This window comes from Lepidochelys olivacea (genome assembly GCF_965140295.1).
Source record: "Lepidochelys olivacea isolate rLepOli2 genome assembly, chromosome: 4".
NCBI lineage: Eukaryota > Metazoa > Chordata > Testudines > Cheloniidae > Lepidochelys > Lepidochelys olivacea.
The window spans coordinates 123,475,900-123,498,618 of NC_140414.1; the positions used below are offsets into that span (position 1 = coordinate 123,475,900).

Consider the following 22,719-nt stretch of genomic DNA (forward strand, 5'->3'; position numbering starts at 1 on the left):
GCCTTTATTTATAGCCCTCTCTAGATGAGATTTAAGTGCAACATCAATATTGCATTTCTTGGTCATATAGCAAGAGTCTGCTTCACCTAGATACGGCTGTCCCCTTTATACTCTGACAGACAGACCTTACTCATGAAGGCATCCCACATACATCCCTGCATACAGCGTCTACTGTATATTCAACAGCCCACTCTGTGATTCTTCAGGTCGGGCCAGGACTTAGGGTGATCCTGTACGGTGATGCTATACAATACAAACAGTGAGAATCAATTTGGGAGCTACAGAACCAGAGTCTAGCAACTTCAGTAAAGCATCCATTTTGTATTGAACTGAGTCCTCTCTTTTTGACTTCAAAGGACATTACAAGGGCCGAAGGTGATTCTCTTTTCAGAAATAAGGGGCCCAATTGGCTCCCATTCAAGTCAGGCGGAGAACTGAGCCCTTTAGAGCAACCAAGCTATTCTAGTAGAGAAGACTTCATTGTCATGGAGAAAATGCAGAGAACATAATTTCAAGACAAATACAAATATGATTTAAATATTGCAGGGAGCGCGACTTAAATGCCCTCCCTGCGATACTTCTGGATGTGTTGTGCTTGCTCCAGTAGTAAGGGTAACAAATACACAATCTAGAACTCAAACCTGTATATTTACTAAATAAGTGACTGTAACACTGCTTCCGTTTTCGAAAGTGGGTGAAGAGTGGAGATCCAAAAGGAAAATAAATATCTTGGCCACAAGATACTCAGAGTTAGTTCAGTCATATATTAGTTTTACTCAACATGACTAATACACTTGACATCTGTCAGCAGAAGCACTAGCAAATGCTGAGGGTTGAAAAGTGGAGAGTAAGCCCAAGACGAGCATTTCAAGAGAAAAAATCCTGACACTGTTAAAAGAGCCAGATTCACCACATGATATTTTTCAAAGAATTTTTCTTTCCAAATCTCCTTACAGTTGAACACCGCCAATTCTCTGTCTGAGCTTCACTACCCAATGCCTGGTGCAATGCGGTCACTCTGGCTGGTGCAATGGTCTTTAGTAGATAATGCATGTTTGATATAATCTCTACATGTTGATCTGCAAACCTGGTGACACTCTCAAAAAGCCACCTGTCTTACCTCACATCTCCATGAAGATTTTAGGGCTAGATTATGCCACTTAGGCACTGTCAGAGTCATGCCATTCCAGAGAGCTCTCCGTGATTGGTGCAGCCTACTCCCACCCAGAGAGTTCAACTTGCTTCATGAGGTGAGGGAACATTGGGGCCTGTTACCAATTCCACTGAAGTCAGTGGGTCCCATAATGCCTGGGTGAAAGGTGGGAGCTGTCCCTGTGCTCCCCTGAGTACAGGGACTGTGATTGTTTCTGGACTTTGTGCCAGGTGCGGAAAAGACAGTTTCCTTTCACCCACACCGCTCACCCCTCCACCTGACTTCACACACATAGGAAGGTCCATCTGTCCCTTATTAGCAGAATGCTGCAGTGGATTTCACATCACTCCGATTGTTATTTAAAAAAATTAATTCAATATTAAAAGAGACAATGTATATTACATGAAGAGCGAGCCATGAAGCAGAACTTGTAGAACATATGCTTACTGGGTATTTTTACAGGGGCCCAATCATGAAGTCTTTATTTAGGGAAAAACCCCATTTATATTGGTGGGTAAGGACTATAGGATCACGCAATAAAGTTTGAAAAAGTTCTCAGAAATTAAACAATTTGTCCCCTGGACTGCAACTCTTTTAGCGAAGATAACCATACCATCTCTTAAAGCACAGATGTATTCTAGGTTTACTAAAAACAAGATTGCAGAGGTGAAAAAAACCTGCAGATGGTTAAAAATTGAATTTAGTTTGCAACTTATTGAGGAAAAAAAAATCTAAAATATAGGAAACCTCCACTTTGGCAAGACTATATTCTCTACCAGCCAGGTCCCTGGCATCTGTCATACACCTTGAGAACATAAACATAAACCACAGTAACATAAACAGAACAGCAATCACAAACTCAAATGCAATGAAAACAAATGGACTCAAAGGGCTCCCCAGGGATCCCAGCCCATAGTAAAGAATTGGAACATAAAGCACATGTACTACAATTCCCATGAAGCACAGTGGCACTATTTTGAAACTTTAAAAAATAAATTTTTGGCCAAAATAATCAAAATTTTCTACCAGAGGGAGGGCACAGGACACTATTTTCCCCACCAGCTCTTAGTCAGTCAGTTTCACTATCCCTATTTTACAGAGGAAGGGAAGTGACATGCTCAAGATCACACAGGAAACCATTGGCAGAACAGAGATTAGAATTCAAATCCTCCTGACCCTGCCCATTCAGCTCAGCCACATGAAAATCTGTTGGTGTTCCAGAAGGGTCTCTTGAAACACTATAGCTTCAGAAATGATGTATCCAGACCCATTTTTTTAATATATAGCTTTTATGCTCCACATACTGCATATATTACTAAATTTCGGGTCTGACAGAACATGTATTTAACCTGCTGGTAACCAAAGTGAAATTTAGCCACTGAAAGGGATCGAAAAAACCCAGTTAGCTAAAATTGCTTTTGTTGCAACCATCCTTTCTTTTTCTATAAGGTGCTCAGCTTCACAATGGTACAGAAACTGAAATGCTTTGTGGATGCACTATACATAATATTCCCTAAAAAGCAACTGAAATGATGCCAAAGATAATGCTAGCTTTAAACATCCAACCTGTGTTATCCAGTCTAAGATAGAGAAAGAACTTCAATCTTTATCTGAACTGAGGATTTTAAAAAATCTTTTCCCCTCCCATTTCTGCTCCACCTCCCTTTCAGCCCCTCCCCCTGACCCCCCCATCATGAGAATCTAAGCTCTGTCCATGGACAGCTAGCAAGCGCTTACTTCGGCAGTTGAGTCTACCGCAAACAGACTTTGATTTTTATCAGTTTGTTCATGATTCAGAAATTCACAAATGTTTTACACAAACAAATTTCTTCCTATATGATTGTTCATGAACTATTCAACTCAGCTACACCTTAGGCTCTTTCCTGGTCCCAATATGCACTTGGTCACCTAAGTCACATGGCATTGTTTCTGTTCCCCCACTGGATCACAAACAGGAAAAGAGAAAGGAAATAGTTTTCAGTAAGGCCTGTGCAAACACTTTTGCATCTACCTTCATGCAAACACATTTGTACATATACATGAGGCTTTCACTTTCCACAAGCACTCATGCACGAGGGAAAAAAAAATCACCTGTAAGAATGGTGACAAAAACTAACAAAAAGGGCCATGAAATGAAGCTAAGTCATAGGTGTAATGGAAAGGGCAGTGGCCTAGAGGCCTGCATCCATGTGTCTCAATGGACACCTCACTTAATCTACCTGCTGCCTCAATTCTCAACCTGTAAAATGGGGATAGTACGTCCCTAACTCACGAGGATGGTGGGAGGGCAAAATCCTTTCATAATTGTGAGGTTCTCAGCTATTAGTCTGATAGGCACCACATCAGCAAATAGACTTTATTTGAAAGAACAATCTTCCTTCACTACCTGGCCTCATTTAGTCTACTCTTTGCCTCATTTCCCCCATCTGTAAAATGGGGATAACAATACTTTTGTCCTGTCTATTTAAAGTGAACACTCTTTTGAAATGCCTAACAGAGTGCGGCCCCCCCACACTACTTTGCCATGAAGACCACAAAGAACTTGACAACAGATAAACTACTGGTGTGCCAAGACCTCTGCCTACCAATATTGTTTCATTGTTTCTTTGTACTTGTAAGCAGAGTCAGGATGAGCTCCACCCTGATATCTGGTGGTGAGGTGTGGCAAGTTGTGGAAAAGAACTTCAGGGGCTGATCTAATTTGCATAGACACACCCACCCGCCTAGAATGAGGCCATAGCTGCCCAAATGGTCACTTTGGCTGCTGTGGGATCCCCAGTGTCTCTGTTATTGGGGCAGGAAGAATAAATTGTTATTACCCTGATTATGGGAATCAAGGACAGTGGAACTGCACTTGGCCTTTTGTTATAATAGAGGGACTCGCCATCCACTAAGCAGCACTCGCTAGGCAAGGGACATGGGTTCCAAAACTCTGTGAATTGAGAAGAGGCTGGGAACAGGTATTAATACTTGGTGGTGTGGGCCCCCCGGTGAGGGCCTTACATGCTAATTGCACTTCCTCCTCTCTCCACTGTGAAATATCAGAGCTAATTTTGATTCCATTAGGAGTCTAGTTACAGGCTGCTGAGCTGAATTCACTTTGGTACACCAGCACTGAGGCTCCCCTACTACAAGCTGAAGTCACAAAAGAGCTAAACTTACTAAGAACTGAAATCACTGAGTGTTGTGTTAAGCAGTGGGGGAGCCTGAAGATATATGGTGGAGCAGTTTGCGGGACGGCGAGCAGAGCGGCTGGTGGAGCAGAGCCGTTCATGAGATGGCGAGCGGAGTGGAGCCCTGTGGAGCTGTGGGGTAGTCAGCTTCAGGCCACGTAAGGTGACCCTTACCTCTTCCCCCACCCCCCTCCGGGCACCTTTTTACCCAGACTGGGGAGTAAAACTCTGCAGATAAACTTTTGGACTCTGAGGCTGCCCTGACCAGGGACAGAGACTTTTGGGTCATTGGACTTTTGGGACTTTGGGTTGCTGGACTCAAGAACTAAAGGGAAAGGACATGCCCCAATTTGCTTGGGGTGGGTTTTTTGCTCATGGGTTGTGTTATGAATCCTGTTCATGGTGTTTCCCCAACATAATGCCACATTGTTTCTCTTGAAAGGCTTTTTGTTACACTCAGACTATGTGCTTGCGAGAGGGGAAGTATTGCCTCTTGGAGGCGCCCAGCGGGGGTGGTATATATTTGTCCCAGGTCACTGGGTGGGGGCTCGAGCCGGTTTTGCATTGTGTTATTGGAATGGAACCCCTAGATACTGAACCCGGCCCTTGTTGCTGCCAACTCTGACAGGCAGAAGGGTTACATACTTCTCTCTCCATCATTTTATCTGTACCTCTCTGTTGCCTCTTGTCTTACATTTAGGTTGTAAGCTTTTGGGGGCAGGGAATGTCTTTTTTGTTCTGTGTTTGAACCACACCTAGCACAATGGGGTCCTGTATATAACTGTTGCTCAGAGGGGCTACAGACCATGGCTGCCACCCAGCAGCAAACCTGACCCACTGGAGAAGGGGGCTATTGAAGCTCTAGCTCACAAGCGGTCAGACCCACAAAGTTCCTGACTAGTGGAGATGTCCAGCCCCACTAATTGGCTGGGACCCACCACTTAAGCCAAAAAGAGGCCCAGGAAGTTGTCTGAGCAACTAGACTAATCCTTGGCTGGCTGCTATGGATGCTGTCTACTTGTCTGATTCCTGAGCCCTACCTACCAGCCTGTTCCTGCACTCCTTATCCCAGAACCCTGTCTGTGTCCAGTTCCTGCTTTCCTGCCTTGCTCCAGGTTCCTGCTCCTATGCCTGATTCTGTCTCCAGCTCTGACTGCTGACTTGGCACCTGACTAACTATTAGGCGTGACCACCCATGCCCAGGTCCCTACATGAAGTTCTGGAATAATATCCAAGTGGCAATTTTTAAGATCATAAAGAGATAACTAACATTCCAACTTCCTCAACAATTTATATCCTGGCAAACTACTTGGTATTCTCAGACAATCAAAATGCGAAGACCCAAGTGGGTTTTACTCTGCTCAATTGTGGTAAGAATCAAACAAGAATTTCTTAGGGGCTGGAAGGGTATATGAGTCTATACAAGGGAGGAATGGATTTCAGCTATAAGGGAATTTGTATCTTGTAGAAAAGTAATTTTTGATACACAGAATAAAATGGGAGGTTACAATTAACTATGGGAACAATTTCTAAGTTATCATGAGAAAGGGGTAAATATAGCAGTCAGACAGACCTCCAAACACTGAAGCACATACATCCAGTTACAAAATTAAAATTATGAAACAATATTTCCCCCCACTTACCTGTGCTTATTAAAGTTTAAAAAATGAATTAAAAAAAAAAAGCCAGGCGGCTTCAGCTGGTGTAAATGGAACCATGCTGCTTTCCACCAGCTGAAGATCTGGTTCTCTGTATTATGCTACATGTGTTAAAAATTTCAATTCAGATTTAAAAAAAGAAATGTTAGTATCCAACTGTACAGGTAATGCAAATTCCAGAGTGCATAACTGGCTCCTTTGCGTTTGTGTCAAGCCTCGGAAACAAAGAATTTCCTCTTAACGTTGATGGAAAAATACCCAGAGACATGATCAATACTCTTAATTTCTGTAATGCAGTTGTATGGCTCATGATGAACAACTTGCAGTTAGAGTCATTATTGTACAACTGAGCATCTGTTCCCATACACGGCAATATCATCTGAAACAAAAAAGAATTAGTGAATTCGTAGAACAATATAAATGGGCCCTATTAGTCAAATATAGGCTCTCCGGACATTAATTCTCATGAGATGGTGTCGAAAGATGAGAAGCCACTTTGAATTCACAAAGTATTCAGAAATAAAACCAAGATTCTATCCCCCAACACATTCCATTGTATCTAGATATTGCAGCTCTTGTAGCATATTGACTCTCTAATTTTCTCTGATCTCCTGATAGTGGATCAGACCGTAGGGCGCAACCCTACTTCTGCTCAATGACAAAACTCTCACTGAGGTCAGTCAGTGCAGCAGTAGGGTCTACATTCCTGCTAACTACAGAAATGGTGGATATACTGAGTGCGCTGAAATCAGTTGACTTCAACAGGACTATTTGAGGAGTAAGGTGCTTCTCAGTGTGAGAGTTGCAGAATCTGGTTTTAAGTCTTTATACACTTGACAACTACAATGCATTAATGCAGATGGCTTATAACATAAGAAACTCATGGTCCTTAACTTTTTGCTTAATAGATATGGGAACCAGCAGTGTTCCATGTGTTTCCTATGATTACTATACAAAATGTTTTGAACATACAAATATGGAGGTTAGATGACTGTAAATACTTATTTAGGCTAAAATTTTCCAAAAGGGACCACTGACGGGGGGATGTTAATTTTTCAGCGCCTAACCTAAGACACCTCCAGGCTTGATTTTCAGAGATGCTAGGGCACCCAGGGCCATCATTGAGGGTGTCTACCTCCTCTGAAAATCAAGCTTGAAGAGTCTCAAGTTGGACACCCAAGAACTGAGGCACCCCAAGTCAGAGGCCATTTCTGAAAATGTCACTAAATGGTTGTCTAGAGCAATTGAAAAGCATTAGGGCCAGCATTGCATCACTGATAGGAAACCACAGTGGCTGGAGGGAATACGCTCACTTTCAAGTTATGTTGCTGCTGTTTTATAATGTAAATTACAGCCTGGTACGTATTCCAGGGCCATGTTTTATCCAATATGTAACTCTCCAAGAATGAACAAATTAAAACAATTGTTTTACATCTGTTCTCATTCTGTAAAGTCTTTCTATTCTTACTGACTCAAAGGCATCAGAAAACAATTGTACCCTTGAAACAAAACAAAAGATGATTAACATGCGATTTAATATTAGAATTATAAGATCTTCCACTCTGTTTAACTAATCTCAGATATAAATTAAAAACATTTTCAAAACAAACTAGTAGAGATTCTACAAGTATTAAGAAATAATAATAATAATATATTGCAGCTTTTCTTCTTCTGGACCTCGAGATCTGCAAAGGTCAGTAGGCATTATTGTTGCCATTTTACAGATGGTGAAACGGATGCGCTAAAAGATAAAGCAGTTTACCCAAAGTCACTCAGGAAGTCTGCTTGCAGAGCCAGAAATAAAATTCAAAGGTGGAATCCTGGCTGCACTGAAGTCAATGCCAATACTCCCATTGATTTCAGTGTGTCCAGGATTTCACTCCAGACCTCCAGTCTCCCACTCCTGAGCCTTCTTCATTGAGACACATCATTTGATTTTGGTCTGGCTCAGAGTCTCTCTACTCCCTATCTGATCTTGGGTACAGCGAACACAAATGTCCATGAACATGTGGAGGCTTAGGTTGGATGGGGGAGGTCTAGGTTGGATATTAGGAAAATCTTTTTCTCTAGGAGGGTGGTGAAGCACTGGAATGGGTTACCTAGGGAGGTGGTGGAATCTCCTTCCTTAGAGGTTTATAAGGTCAGGCTTGACAAAGCCCTGGCTTGGATGACTTAGCTGGGGATTGGTCCTGCTTTGAGCAGGGGGTTGGACTAGATGACATCCTGAGGTCCCTTCCAACCCTGATATTCTGTGATTCCGCGTCAGTCTCAGCCACTGACTAGGTTTTCCGTCATATTAGAGAGACAAGGTGGGGGGGCAATATCTTTTATTGGACCAACTTCAGCTGGTGAGAGAGAGATGAGCTTTCCACCTACACAGAGCTCTTCTTCAGGTCTGGAAAAGGTACTCAGAAGTCACAGCTTAATACAAGGTGGAACAGATTGTTAAGCATAAGGCGTTAACACATGTTGCAAGACACCATTCAGGGTGAAGAGGGCAGTTCACAGCTCTGCAGTCCTAGGACGAAGGAGGGTTAGTGGGTTACAGATTGTTGTAATGAACCATAAATCCAGTTCATGGATTTGAATCCATGATTTTTAGTGTCTAGCAAAGTTATGAATTTAAGCTCACAGACTTGTCTTTTGAAGGTGTCATTCAGGTTTTCTTAAAGAACAAGGACTGAGAGGTCATAAGGACTGAGAGATCTGTTATAAAACAAGTTCTCTGCTCACTGTGAGTAAATTGATTGGCTCCTTTCTTTCATTACAATTGTATTAGTTGAAACCATGCTAGAAGGTAAAGGCCTAATACTTCTCCCATTGAAGTTGCTGGCATAACACAAATTCAGTGGGAACACGACTGAGCTGTAGGTTTCTAGCAAGGTTTCAAAATACTGTTGTAATCCAGCTAGTGCAATAACCTGCTGCTAACGTACTAATAAGATTTAACTGAGATCCATCATGTAAGGCTGTAGAAGAGATTGGAGAAAAGTAGACCCACCACATATGTGCCCTCTCACACCTGGACATGGCATAGCAGGCTCTCTTTATCTGGCGCCTCCTGCCAATGGCCACTCCAGCCCTCTAGTGATCTTCCTCTTCTCATGACTCAGCCCTCTTGCCAGGTTACTTATAATCCCCTACCCCCCTTCCAGGATAACAGAGTCCAGTAAATAGAAGTCCAATGTACACCAGATCTTCAGGCCCCAACTCTGGGCCCAGTGGGCCTTACAACCTCTTATCTCAGGACTCTCAGGAATCCTTAGCCTCTTATATTGGGGACTTTACATCACTTTTTCCAGTGACTGGCAGGGGAACCAAGGCTCTCCCTCTCCTTTGGGTTCCAGGCCAGGGTCACTGTAGTGAGCAGTCAAGGTGTGTCTGTTTAGATCTGGCCCCTCTTAAGTTTCCCCTGCTTGAGCACCTCCCAGGGCTCTTTCCCTGGAAGTCCAGATCCTGCCTTTTTTATCAGAGCTCACCACTGGAATTTGCGGTACCCTGGTAGCTGCTCCATGTCACCAATTTTTTCCCAAGAAAGAACCCCAAGACCTACTCTTCCCCTGGGCTTCCTCATCCTTCTGCCATGCCTTTACAGTAACCACTTCTACAGCTGGGTCTCATCTGAAAGTGATCCTGGCATATCCTTTGTGTGCACTACTAGAGCTCTCCAGCTCCTCTTAACCCATTCAGTGTCACATTATAACTACAGCTTGGCAAAAAAGGAAAAATCAGTTTCATAAAAATGTTTGAAATGTTTTTCATTTTTCAGGGTTCAAAGTGGAGAAGTAGTTTTTATGCAGAAATTTTCATGATTTATTTTTCTGTTCCCTTCCGCTTGCTCCCCTTTTTAAAAATGAGAGGAAAATAGGGTTTTCAGCCATTTTTGAAAAAGAAAGAGCAATAGGGAAAAGGAGAGAAGGAAGAGTGGAGACGGGGGAGAACTAATTTGTTGGGGAGCTAATATTTTCATTTTCTATTTTGTTGCAAAAGTTCTAAAACATTTAAAATTAATATTATTTGCAAAACTTTTTGATTTTGAAATAAAGGCCATTTTTTCAACTAAACCTTTCATAAAAAAAATAAAACATATTGATCAGCTCTAGTTATAGCCAAGTTTGAAAACTGAATTTTCCCCCAAGTCAGATTGGCAGAGATCCTGGGTTTTTTTCACCTTCTTCTGCAGCATGGGGCACGGGTCACTTGCAGGTTTAAACTACTGCAAATGGTGAATTCTCTGTAACTTGAAGTCTTTAAACCATGATTTGAGGACTTCAGTAACTCAGCCAGAGGCTAGGGGTCTATTTCAGGAGTGGGTGGGTAAGGTTCTGTAGCCTGCAATGTGAAGGAGATCAGACTAGATGATCATGATGGTCCCTTCTGACCTTAAAGTATGAGTCTGAAAACTGTTGCCAGTGCAGTTACAAGCCATAGCGTAGACCAATTAGCACACAGCGGCAGCCCAGCTCAGCTGTGTACTAAAGGCCAGCTCCCGTGGCGGGGTCCCAGCTTCCCGGCAGCCCGTCATGGAGGGTTCTGGGTTTCCTTGCAGCTCAGCACGGCACAGTTGGGGGTCTAGGGCTCCTGGTGGGCCCAGTGGGGTTGAGGGCCTGGGGCAGCTGCTCAGCCCTGCAAGCTCCGGGGCAGCTGCATGGCGGGGGACCAGGGAAGCCAGCCAGTCCGGGGCAGCTGTGTGTCAGGGGACCAGGGCAGTCAGCCTGCCCCACAAGGTCTGGGGCAGCCAGCTGGCCCTGCAGGATCCATGTCTGGGGCAGCCGCCTGGCCTCACAAGCTCTGGGGACTGGGGCAGCCGCGTGGCAGGAGTCCAGGGCAGGCAGCCGGCTGGCACAGGATTGGGGTCTGGGTTGCCACTGCCCTACCACCCAGCCCCTGTGTGTAAACCAAGCCTGACCTTTCTCAGACACTGTAACACAACCCTTCTTAAGAAAAAAACCTCAGATCTAAATGAAAACACACAACCAGTTTGCTGAAGTCCCATCTACACTCTACTAAGTTCTAGTATACATGGGCCTTGGAGAAATAAATTCTCCTCTGAAATAATTTCTTCCCACACTCGGATCAGTTTGAATTCTCCAACTCCTTTACCTCCCTGGTTTCACTTAGTTAACAAAGGCCTCCCTTTGATGTAATAATCTCTCTCTTACTCTCTTCAATCCAATTTTAATTTCAGGAACTTTATTGGCATGATAAGATGCACAAGTGCTGCCAAAGTTAATACATCAATGTCTGTGTATAGGGCAGCCTTGACAGTGGTAATGACCTAGATAGGTTTTAGATCATGTATCCCACACTGAATACTCTCCATTTCTGATTCAGTGGCACGATGCCATATACATCCGCCATATTGACCAGATCCTGCAATCTTCACTCATTCAAATAGTCTTATTGAATTCAATGGGACAGGTCAGATGAGTAAACACTGGAAGACCCAACCTGGCTGATTCTGTCACCTTCTTACCTTCAAAGACATGCAGCACTGTCCTTTCTTGCATTCTAATGGAAAATCTTATTTCTGATAGCTAGAGGAAATATTTTTCTCATACTTCTCCCTATATATATATATTTAAACAAGGAAGAAAACCTCTCTCTCTCTCTCTCTTACACCTGAACATTCTGAAACGTGGCAGAAAAACGGTTTGCCGGATAAAATCATTTTGTGGTGATGTCACTATGAGCTCATCAGCACAGTAATGGCATCCTTGGCACCAACACGCAGGAGATTGTTTTCAATATCTTTCTCAGCAGTATTGCAGCATCCTGCCATGTACCAGGCGCCCATAGGAGAATGCCAGTAACTTTTCTGTAGAAAATCTTGGAGGGGTTTGTGCAACAGAATTTTAATCTCTCTCAAACAGCTCACTACGGCACTGTACGTGAGATTTTTCTCACAAGGGAATGTGTTGCATATTTTATGGCTGGCTGAAAATTGGCTTATTCAGAGGCTGCATGATTTTTCACTGGATGTTTTATTCAAGAGTCGCATTGTGATGCCAGTGGACCTAAGTCCTGACGCTTTTACTCTGGCTCAACTCAGTAATGAGGGCCAATCATCCCCCTGGGTGAAAAGAATAGAGAAGGGAACTGTACCGTACTCTGTAAGATTAGCTCAGGGAGTTTTTGAATGCCTGTGCCACTGAAGGGCCTGTTGAGGAAAGGCCACTTTGAGATGGGGAACACAAAGTGGTCCTGTGAGGGATCAGCAAATCTATGGTATTGCATAAATGCGTTGTGGGGAGACAAATGGGGTGCAGCTTCCAGCCCTCTTCAGTTGAAGCAAACCAGCTCAGTTGGGACCTGAGTGATTTAAGGAAATAGTTAGTCAGCAGCCTATCTCACTAGGGCTAAATGCAGGTAGTAAGCACAATAGAAGATAGGCTAGGACTCTATATGTAACCTTCTGTCAGATACAAATGGGTGGGTTCAATCTGTCCAGGATTCCTTTTCTTAAATTAAATAAAGCTATGGCCTGAGGCCCCACACAAAGCCATACTACCATTTATGGCTCTGGGAAATTAAAAAAACCCAACACTTCTCTGGTCACCTTTGCAGACATCTTCCCCCCCCCCTTCCCTGCCCCCCCCCCCAAGCACTCCAAAGTCCTTTGGGAACATGGCACATAAAAGTATCTTTTTATTTGGGGGAAAAAGGGAAAATAAGTCACAAGAAACATGAAAACCCAGCATATATATTGGCATATGAGAAATTTCAGCACCTCCAATCAACACCTCAGTAGTTTGCTCAATGCCCCACCCACAACTCGAAATAATAAATGTCCATATTATAGGGGTCCAGAATGGTCTCCACCAATGCCAGCCCCCTATTGCCACCCCTATTCATAGGGCAAATAAATCTCAGTGGTAGTCAGGGCATTCATGGTTGCTCTCTTCTCTCTGCACCAGATCAGACAGAACTGCGATTGGACCAGTTCTGTGATTTTGACTCCGCTGCAACCAGCTTGGTAGGCCAGAGCGCTGTGAAGTCAGCACAGTATTGTTACCACTGGGGGTCCAGTCAGGCCTTGCCATGACATCAGATCTGCTCCACCACCCCTTCCTATCCATCTAGGGCTTTCTGCAGAGTTTCTGCTGATTCTGCTGCTGCTGGCTCAACCCAGTCCTGCAGATTCCTCCACACGGGGTACCAAATTTCCATGTGGGGACCCCAGCACAGAACAAGACCTTTAGACAAAGCTTCTGATCTTTCCTAATGTCGATGTAAAATATAGTTGACCTGTCCATCTTTGGCACCAGCATGATAGGGCTCCTCTGCTTGCTGTGGGACTCCTTGATGACTCCTAAATCTAGCATAGCCTTCAGGTCTTTGTGATCCACTTCCCATATCCTTCTTGGCAGGGGCTGATGGCTCTGCTGGACTTTCTGCCCCGGCTGATCACAATGTGGTGGTAAATTAACTGTGTCCATCCTGCGAGTTAAGAACACTGAGGAAAATGTCTGGATCAGTTGTAGCATTTGTGACCATTGTTCATGTCAGAGCTCTTCCCCTGTTTGAACCAAATTCAGGCCTGGAGATGTCAGGGCTTGGGGCCATAGCTCCAGCTTGAGTGGAAGTGATGTTATAAGCAGGCCTTCCTGATCTCTCCAGGCCTTTAGGAAGTTAACGTGAGCTCAGCTGCAACAGTGGGTGCATTTGTCGTGCATAGAGGAATAGCCCCACTTGTGAAATACTGCAAACATTTCTATAAAGTGAAAAAGAAACATTTTGCAATGCAAATTTTACTACTCAGAGTGTGTGAAAGAGAATTTGTAAAGAAAAACCTTAACGTCGTAAAGCTTTAATTTTTTTTTAAGGTAAAATGAAAAGTTTAAGTATTACGGGTCAAATGTTCAAAAGTGGCTTGTAATCCTGGATGCCTAACTTGAAACACCCCAAAACTAGAGCATCCATAACTAGAGATCACTTCTGAAAATGTAGCCCTTAAGATTACCCAGATTAGAGTGTTATCAATGACAAACGCATTCCTGCATGCATGTCAAAGGAAGTTTACATAGACAACTGGGATCACATTTTTTTTTAAATGAACTTCCAAAAGAACTTCAAGCAAATGTATAATTAAGAATAAGAATCCTGTCAGTATACATTGCTTGATTTAATCACTAACTATGCACACTTCCATAAACAGAAGAGAAACTATATTAGGAAAAAAAACTTTCCAGCAATTACAAATTAATTTCAATTATTCATTTTTACAGTCACTGAACTCTTCATGCTCATAACATTGACTAATGGTTTGCAGTTTTTACTCATTCTGAAACTTCATGTAGGCCCCAATCCTGCAAACACTTATGCATACGTGGAACTTTCCCCATGTAAGTAGTCCCATTAAACTCAATGAAATTACTCACATGTGCAAAGTTCCCCATGCATGTACGTTTTCACAGGATCCAGGATTTAGGACTTTGTCAGTGTTCAGAATGAATTTATGTATAATGTACAATTCTATACTGCATTAATGTTGTTGTTTTCAGTGTTTGTATTACTAAATATTTTTACTCACTAATCTCCCTTCAAACAAACCAAGAACACAGAAAAGGCTGGTGGAAGAAAAGCACATCTGTTTGGAAGTCAGATCTTTCTCTATTGTTGTAAAGTTAACTCCTATTAAAACTGGTTTCCTTGGATGTACTGCATTTAAATCACAAAGGGTGTACATAATAATGTCCAACTTCTTCTTCAAGAACATTGGTAGTTTAAAGAACGTACACAGCAGACTGTATAATTCAAAGACCTCCAAACGAGTACACATCCCAAAGGAATAAGCAAACATCATCTTACCATCAGCAATCTGCTTCTGCTTACAACCTGTGGTAAGATGTGTGTCATCATCTTGTATTGGAACAAATAAAATGCAATGGCAATAAATGAGGACAGCAAACCTGATTCCCAAGTAGCAGACCCAAGTCAGGCCAATTATTATATTTCTCCCTTACACAGCATTTTTATCCAAGATTTCTTTTTTATAAACATTAATAACCTAAGCTTCAAAACACCCTCTAGCTAAGTGTTATTCCCATTTTACAATGAGTTAAATGAAGCACAGAGAGGACTTGCCCAAGGTCACAAATAAAGCCAGTGTTAAAACATTTCAGATAACCTAGGAGCCCTGTCTCCAAGACCTCTGCTCTCACCATTAACACTTCCATCTACCTTAAATACTGGGAAATCCTTTTGATTTAACTGAAGTTCCAAGTCATCCTTTTATAAACCTTCTGACTGCACCATCTAGAAGTACACACTGTAGCCTTTTACCATGAGATCAATACACCTGCAGCATTACCATCCCATTTTACAGATAAGGAATCAGAGAATTTAGCTAACCATCTTACAATGACAAAGTTAAGAATCAAGAATACAACCTACATATCTTGATTCACAGTCTCCTTCTGTAATACTTCTAGATGATGAGCCTCCCTGGAAGTCTGGAAGTTTGATTTGAATATGTGGGCATCTTTCTCTAAAGCTTTTGAGTCTGTAAACTACCCTAAAGTCATAGAATCATAGAATATCAGGGTTGGAAGGGACCCCAGAAGGTCATCTAGTCCAACCCCCTGCTCGAAGCAGGACCAATTCCCAGTTAAATCATCCCAGCCAGGGCTTTGTCAAGCCTGACCTTAAAAACCTCTAAGGAAGGAGATTCTACCACCTCCCTAGGTAACGCATTCCAGTGTTTCACCACCCTCTTAGTGAAAAAGTTTTTCCTAATATCCAATCTAAACCTCCCCCACTGCAACTTGAGACCATTACTCCTCGTTCTGTCATCTGCTACCATTGAGAACAGTCTAGAGCCATCCTCTTTGGAACCCCCTTTCAGGTAGTTGAAAGCAGCTATCAAATCCCCCCTCATTCTTCTCTTCTGCAGGCTAAACAATCCCAGCTCCCTCAGCCTCTCCTCATAACTCATGTGTTCCAGTCCCCTAATAATTTTTGTTGCCCTTCGCTGGACTCTCTCCAATTTATCCACATCCTTCTTGAAGTGTGGGGCCCAAAACTGGACACAGTACTCCAGATGAGGCCTCACCAATGTCGTGCAAGAAAAGCCTGTTCTGTTGATATTCCAGTCCTTCCACCTTTAGTTTCAGCTGGAATGAAGAAGAGCAGAGATATGTGAAAAAGATCCCGGCACCTTTCAATAAACAGTTTATCCAAAAGTAATTGTTGAAGAAGTGAGATGCAGGTTACTAACAATGAACAATACAATTCTAAAACTGTAGCTACAAAGCTAGGAAAATAAAGATGTAGAGGCAAGACTAAAAAAGGAAAAGCAAGCTCATTAACTTATGGTCAATTATGGATTACTTTTTCTATAAACAAACCAAAGTAGGCATTAAGCATGTTTCCCCCTAGTAACAATACATCCTCATATGGAAGGAATCTCTTCACCTAACATCAAAATGAAGCCACCACTGCTGTGGAACATGGCAGCTGTTTGATAACATATAAAAACTCCACACAACAGTTTAAAGAATAAATTGAAGAACAATGTATGCAGTTGAAATTGAGAGGGGGTGAAGCAAGCAGAAGCCATGGGAAAATGGGGTACTAAATCTGTCAGATCTCTATGATAAACAAGTAAAAGGAAATGAGTGAGACTCACATTACTGAAAGCCTAAGTGGGGTGTAATTTAGGTAGCCTTCTCAGTTGCTCCCCAGAAAAAAGGTGATACAAACATTCTCTGAGGGTGTCTTTAGGGATATTAATTTATTTCAGGTGATATCCTAAATCACAAACTTTTTGCCACAATGTTGGTGGAAAAAACGGTTCAGTAGAAATGCACCAAGTCCAGTAGAATGCCCAGTCATTCACAGTGATGAATGCTCTCAATTCTCATTAATTTATCATTTATATTACACATCACCTAGAATACAATAATGATATTTAGCATTAATGTAACACATTATAAAGAGCTTTACAAATACTAGGTTTCAGAGTAACAGCCGCGTTAGTCTGTATTCGCATGGAAAAGAAGCCCTTGAGGAATTCCACCATGATTTCAACAATTTCCATCCCACCATCAACCTCAGCTTGGTCCAGTCCACACAAGAGATCCACTTCCTGGACACTACAGTGCTAATAAATGACGGTCACATAAACACCACCCTATATCGGAAACCTACTGACCGCTATTCCTACCTACATGCCTCCAGCTTTCACCCTGACCACACCACATGATCCATTGTCTACAGACAAGCTCTGCGATACAACCGCATTTGCTCCAACCCCTCAGACAGAGACAAACACCTACAAGATCTCTATCAAGCACTCTTACAACTACAATAACCACCTGCGGAAGTGAAGAAACAGATTGATAGAGCCAGAAGAGTTCCCAGAAGTCACCTACTACAGGACAGGCCTAACAAAGAAAATAAGAGAACGCCACTAGCTGTCACCTTCAGCCCCCAACTAAAACCCCTCCAACGCATTATCAAGGATCGACAACCTATCCTGAAGGACGACCCAACACTCTCACAAGTCTTGGGAGACAGGCCAGTCCTTGCCTACAGACAGCCCCCCAGCCTGAAGCAAATACTCACCAGCAACCACATACCACACAACAGAACCACTAACCCAGGAACCTATTCTTGCAACAAAGCCCGTTGCTAACTGTGCCCACATATCTATTCAGGGGACACCATCACAGGGCCTAATAACATCAGCCACACTATCAGAGGCTCGTTCACCTGCACATCTACCAATGTGATATATACCGTCATGTGCCAGCAATGCCTCTCTGCCATGTATATTGGCCAAACCGGACAGTCTCTATGTAAAAGAATAAATGGACACAAATCAGATGTCAAGAATTATAACATTCATAAACCAGTCGGAGAACACTTCAATCTCTCTGGTCACTCGATTTCGGATCTCAAAGTGACTATCCTTCAACAAAAACACTTAGAAAACAGACTCCAATGAGAGACTGCTGAATTGGAATTAATTTGCAAATTGGATACAATTAACTTAGGCTTGAATAGAGACTGGGAGTGGTTGATTCATTATAAAAAGTAACCTATTTCCCCTGGTTTATTCCTCCTCCCCCCCCCCCCACTGTTCCTCAGACGTTCTTGTTAAACCCTGGATTTATGCTGGAAATGGCCCACCTTGATTATCATACACATTGTAAGGAGAGTGATCACTTTATATAAGCTATTACCAACAGGAGAGTGGGTTTTGGGCGGGGGTGGGGTGGGGTGTGGAGAAAACCTGGATTTGTGCTGGAAATGGCCCACCTTGATTATCATACACATTGTAAGGAGACTGATCACTTTAGATAAGCTATTACCAGCAGGAGAGTGGGGTGGGGGGAGAGAAAACCTTTTGTAGTGATAAACACCCATTTTTTCATGGTCTATGTGTATAAAAACAACTTCTGTATTTTCCACAGTATGCACCTGATGAAGTGAACTGTAGCTCACGAAAGCTTATGCTCAAATAAATTGGTTAGTCTCTAAGGTGCCACAAGTACTCCTTTTCTTTTTGCGAATACTAGGTTTGTCTCTTCACAGCCTTGTTCCTTATATAACTACTTACAGCAGTGCAATATGAGTGGAAAGTGGGTGCAAAACACTAACAGTGCTGCTTTGTTAGCATTTCACATCCACTTTGCATAGGTGCCATGGACTAGAAAAGTGCAAGGCAATGGAGTCCGGGTTTGCACTAGAATCTTTTGCCAGTATAGCAATGTTGGTTAGCGGTGTGATTTATTTATTTATAAATTTTTCCATTTATTTTCTGTAACATTTTTATGCTGGCAAAACCTCTAGTGCAGACACATTTATAGTGGCATTAAAATGCTTCTGTTGATATACTTGTTTCACTCTATGAACTGCTATAAACCTACACAACCAAAAGTAATTTTGTGCTGCATCTGCACTAGCCACACTGCTATAGTGTAGGTCTCCACTTACAGGAGCATGTAGGGAAGACACTGCACACGCAGCGGGCATGGGTATAAATAGCAGCGTGCTGCTTAGGCAAGTAGAGTACAGACACATCAGAAGCCTAGGGTATGTACCTGACATGGCTCTCTACACACCCAAGCAATGCCTCCCCACATCTACACTTCTATTTTTAGCAGTGTAGTGTCCCACTGGCTCCCCCTGCCACAGCCTGTCACAGCCATGTGTAGCTATCCACCACAGTGAGTGTGGATGCAGCCTGCCTTTCACTGTGCTGTGTAGCCACAGGGATCCCACCCTCACCAAACATAGCCAAGGCCATAGTTGTATGAGCAAACCTTTTAAGTGTAGACCAGGCCGGAGAACTGGGTCAGTTAATTTCAAGAGGACTAACCCGCTGCCAGAGACTCAGGAAGTGAGAGTCATTGATGGGAAGGGGTGCAATTATTGGCACTGTGCTGTATTAGAACAACAGCATAAAACTCAGGTCTCCCCCTGAAAAATAAAGGTGCTAAAATAGCAACTGGAGGAAGAAGAGAGAATAAATGAAAGTGGCATGACTCACTAGATTCAAATAAAAGCAAATAATTATTTTTCAGAATTGATCTTATTGATCTAGTTTATCAGTGATTATATTTGCTTCTGTTTCTCTCAGTTTAGACATTACATTTCAATAAGCTTCACTTTTGTTTACATACAGTTATACTTGTCTGACCACAGCAACCCTTTGGTTCCAGCCACAGCAGAGCAATATTTTGTTTACACACAACTGTCTCCTTGGAATTTGTTTGCAAAATGTGGAAACTTTCTATTGGTCTGCTGTTTTATAAAAGCTTGATTTGACAATATTTTAATCTGGAGCCAGATTTACATTGACAGCATCTCTGTACATAGTCTAATATCGCTATACTGTGGTCAAACAATTGATTAAGTAATTTCTTACCTGCTAAATGGGTACCAACATCACTTACATTGCCAACCAGAGAAATGGAGACAGGAAAAATAAAGTGTTTTAAATCTCAGCCCTTATAAAGAGGACCAGGCCACCTGCACACTGTTTTCTTGTAACATTGTGATTTTAGACATTGTTTCAATTCCACATTCAGACTGGTAGCGAGACAGAAAGGATTCTGGTCACTCAAAATGAATGAAGTGGAATTTGCTAACTAATATACTTAGTGAAGCTACAAGGTGTAACACACACAAAAGAATATTTTAATATAATATCTATATATTTTGGCTGATATTCACATCAGTGCAGAAGAGATTGCACAGGTCCCACATATGGACCTCTTCCAGTGTTGCCAACTCTTGCAGTTTACCACAAGTCTCGTTATGATAATTGGTGATTTTCTTTTAAAGCCCAGGCTCCTGGAGTCATGTGATTACACAGGACTCTTAGGTTCCACTGTAAGGAAAAGTAAGTTTTTTTAGGCCTTCATGATCACAGAAAAAAGCTTGAAAATATGAAGGCTCAAAAATCAGAAGGAAACTAAGAAGAAACATTGTTTTAAAGCCAATCAGTGCTTGGGGTTGGCAATACTGCTTTTAAAGAGTTTAAGAAGGGATGGATTGCAGCATTTGGATTAGATTGTGCCTGAGTCTCATGCAGCGATACAAAGTGGCGGGCACAAAGGCCCAGATCCTTAAAGGTAGTTAGGTGCCCAGTGGGAGTTAGGTGCTTTAAATCCCTTTGATGATCTGGGCCAAAAAGCCAGCATCTCCATATGAAGCCACTAGCAACAGCAGTTCTTATATTCCGCTGAGCACAAGAACTACTCCCTGATAGCTCCCCAGAGGGTCCACCACCACTTGTATGAGCCATAGAGAATAGCGTACTCATCTCTCCTAAAGGGCTGTTAAAAGGCCAAGCTCCAGGAGGCATTGGACCAGATTTTCACTGCCTTGCATGTAGCATGAAATGGTAACATTCTGATTTCACAGCATACACTTTGTAAGTAACAAGATGCAAGGCAATGCAGAAGTAGACTTATTGCATCTCCCTAAGGCTGAGTTAAATTGCTCCACAGGAGCTGCAAGATTAACTATACTCCTTTCCCATGGTGCACCTATACCTGAATGTCACAGTCTGGCTTTTCATAGGGATGGAAATTCATAGCTGTTGAACAGTAAACCACAAACTACATTTATTGCTATTTAATACTAAATCCGAGGAAGCCTTTGTGATGGCCACCATATTGGCCAAGACCAGGGACCAAACCAGTGACCTACAGACCTATAGGCAAGAGTCCCTATAACCTGAAATAAAGAACCAGGGCCCAGGTGTTAAAGACTTACTTAGACATTGCTCTGGTCAGTATTGCAGTGCCTAACCCTTTGGCAGCCTGCTGCCCAGGGAACTTTCAGCCCCACGCTAGGCACTCAGGCTCCCCATACAAGGCGTGGGGAGAGCTAGGTGCTCGAGGAAGGGATTTTCAGATACCATCTACCTAAGCTGGAAAGCTGGTCAACAACTAAAGTGGAGGAAGAAAAATTCGCTATCACCCAGAGAGCAATGGAAAGGCAAATGTGCAGGATATAGCTCCGTGACCATATACCAAATGAAGAGATCAGAAGGCATACAGAGGTGACCAATGTAGTCCAGGAGATGTACGATGCAAAGTGAAGATGGGCAGGTCATGTAGTTCGCAGGTAAGACAATAGGTGGACAATCTGCATCAGTGACTGGATCCCCAGAGACCACAAGCAACTGCAGACTGAAAATGCGCTGGGTCGATCCCATGACAAAACTCTTTGGCCAGAAATGGAAAGAATGTCTTCACAACAAAACGGAATGGTCTGGCGTCGACTTGTGTTTCTGGAGGGACGGACGAGGACAAGCTGGACAAAGGTGACCCACCTAAGCTAGCCAAGAGTGAAATGCCTAAAAAAAGGGATGGGGGGGGGAGGGTTAGGTGCTTAATCAGCTGCCGTGGTTGACATGCCAGAGATACGTGCCTCTCCGCTTGAAATCCTCCGCTACAAACCCTCTCCTGGAGGTAGGCACCTCCTAAGGTAGGTCAGCTGCTTAGGTAGCCCATGTCCTACCAGCCAAAAACATTTCTTTCACCATTGAGACCTCTTTCACACTCCCCTACATATCTGTGTCCCTGGTTGTCTTCTGTGTGCCCCTTTACCTACTGATAGGCTGCCTCCAACCCTCCTGCTGTGGGGGTTGGCAGGTAACAGATGTGAGGCCTGTTCTGAGTCTGCCTGTGGGATGGGCCTTGCTGAAGAGATTGGCAAGCCCCCGACTACCTAGACTAGAAAATCCCACTTTGGCGCCTCCAGGCCTTTGGCTTGAGCTCTAAGCATCTCATTAGCTGTGGGATGGTATCAGCAATTAGGTGGCTTTGACAATTCCAACAAGCAGCAACGTAGGTACCTAGGAGACATGGGCACATCCAGGTTTCAGGAGCAGCTGAGCAGTGGCTTTGAAAATGTCAGTGTTGCCTGAACGGTAAGCTTAGGCCCCTAAATATGCAGATAAAGGACTACATTCCTTTAAGGATCTGGGCCCTGGTTCTGTGTCTGGGAGCTGTAACAGACTCACCCCCTCACTGCATAGGGGAAAAGTAATTTGTGCTCACCAGTGGGTTAAAATGGCTAGTTATAAACATCTTAATTTGTAAATGCTGGCAAAGCACCCTTCAGGTATGAAGGCTAAAGCTACCAATGTTTATTAAACTGACATGGTTACTATGCAAGTCATTTTGTTAGAGGAGTTATTTTCTTTTCTTTAATGATTTACAGAAATTGTTGTGTCCTGGAGTAATGTTCCCTGACAAAGGGAATTTATTAT

At 42.9% G+C, this 22,719-nt stretch overlaps 1 protein-coding gene across 1 annotated transcript in view; it reads right to left on the minus strand.

The window, feature by feature from the left end:
• Positions 1–6,304: 6,304 nt before the first annotated feature.
• Positions 6,305–22,719, minus strand: part of EVC2 (EvC ciliary complex subunit 2) — a gene marked incomplete at its 5' end in the record, with an annotated part of 185,799 nt that continues 169,384 nt past the window's right edge. Inside the window, 2 exons of the mRNA XM_084626746.1 lie at positions 6,305–6,363; positions 16,039–16,099. Of these exons, the coding sequence (XP_084482872.1) occupies positions 6,320–6,363; positions 16,039–16,099 (105 nt within the window). The 3' untranslated portion in view covers positions 6,305–6,319. The remainder of the gene's footprint in view (positions 6,364–16,038; positions 16,100–22,719) is intronic.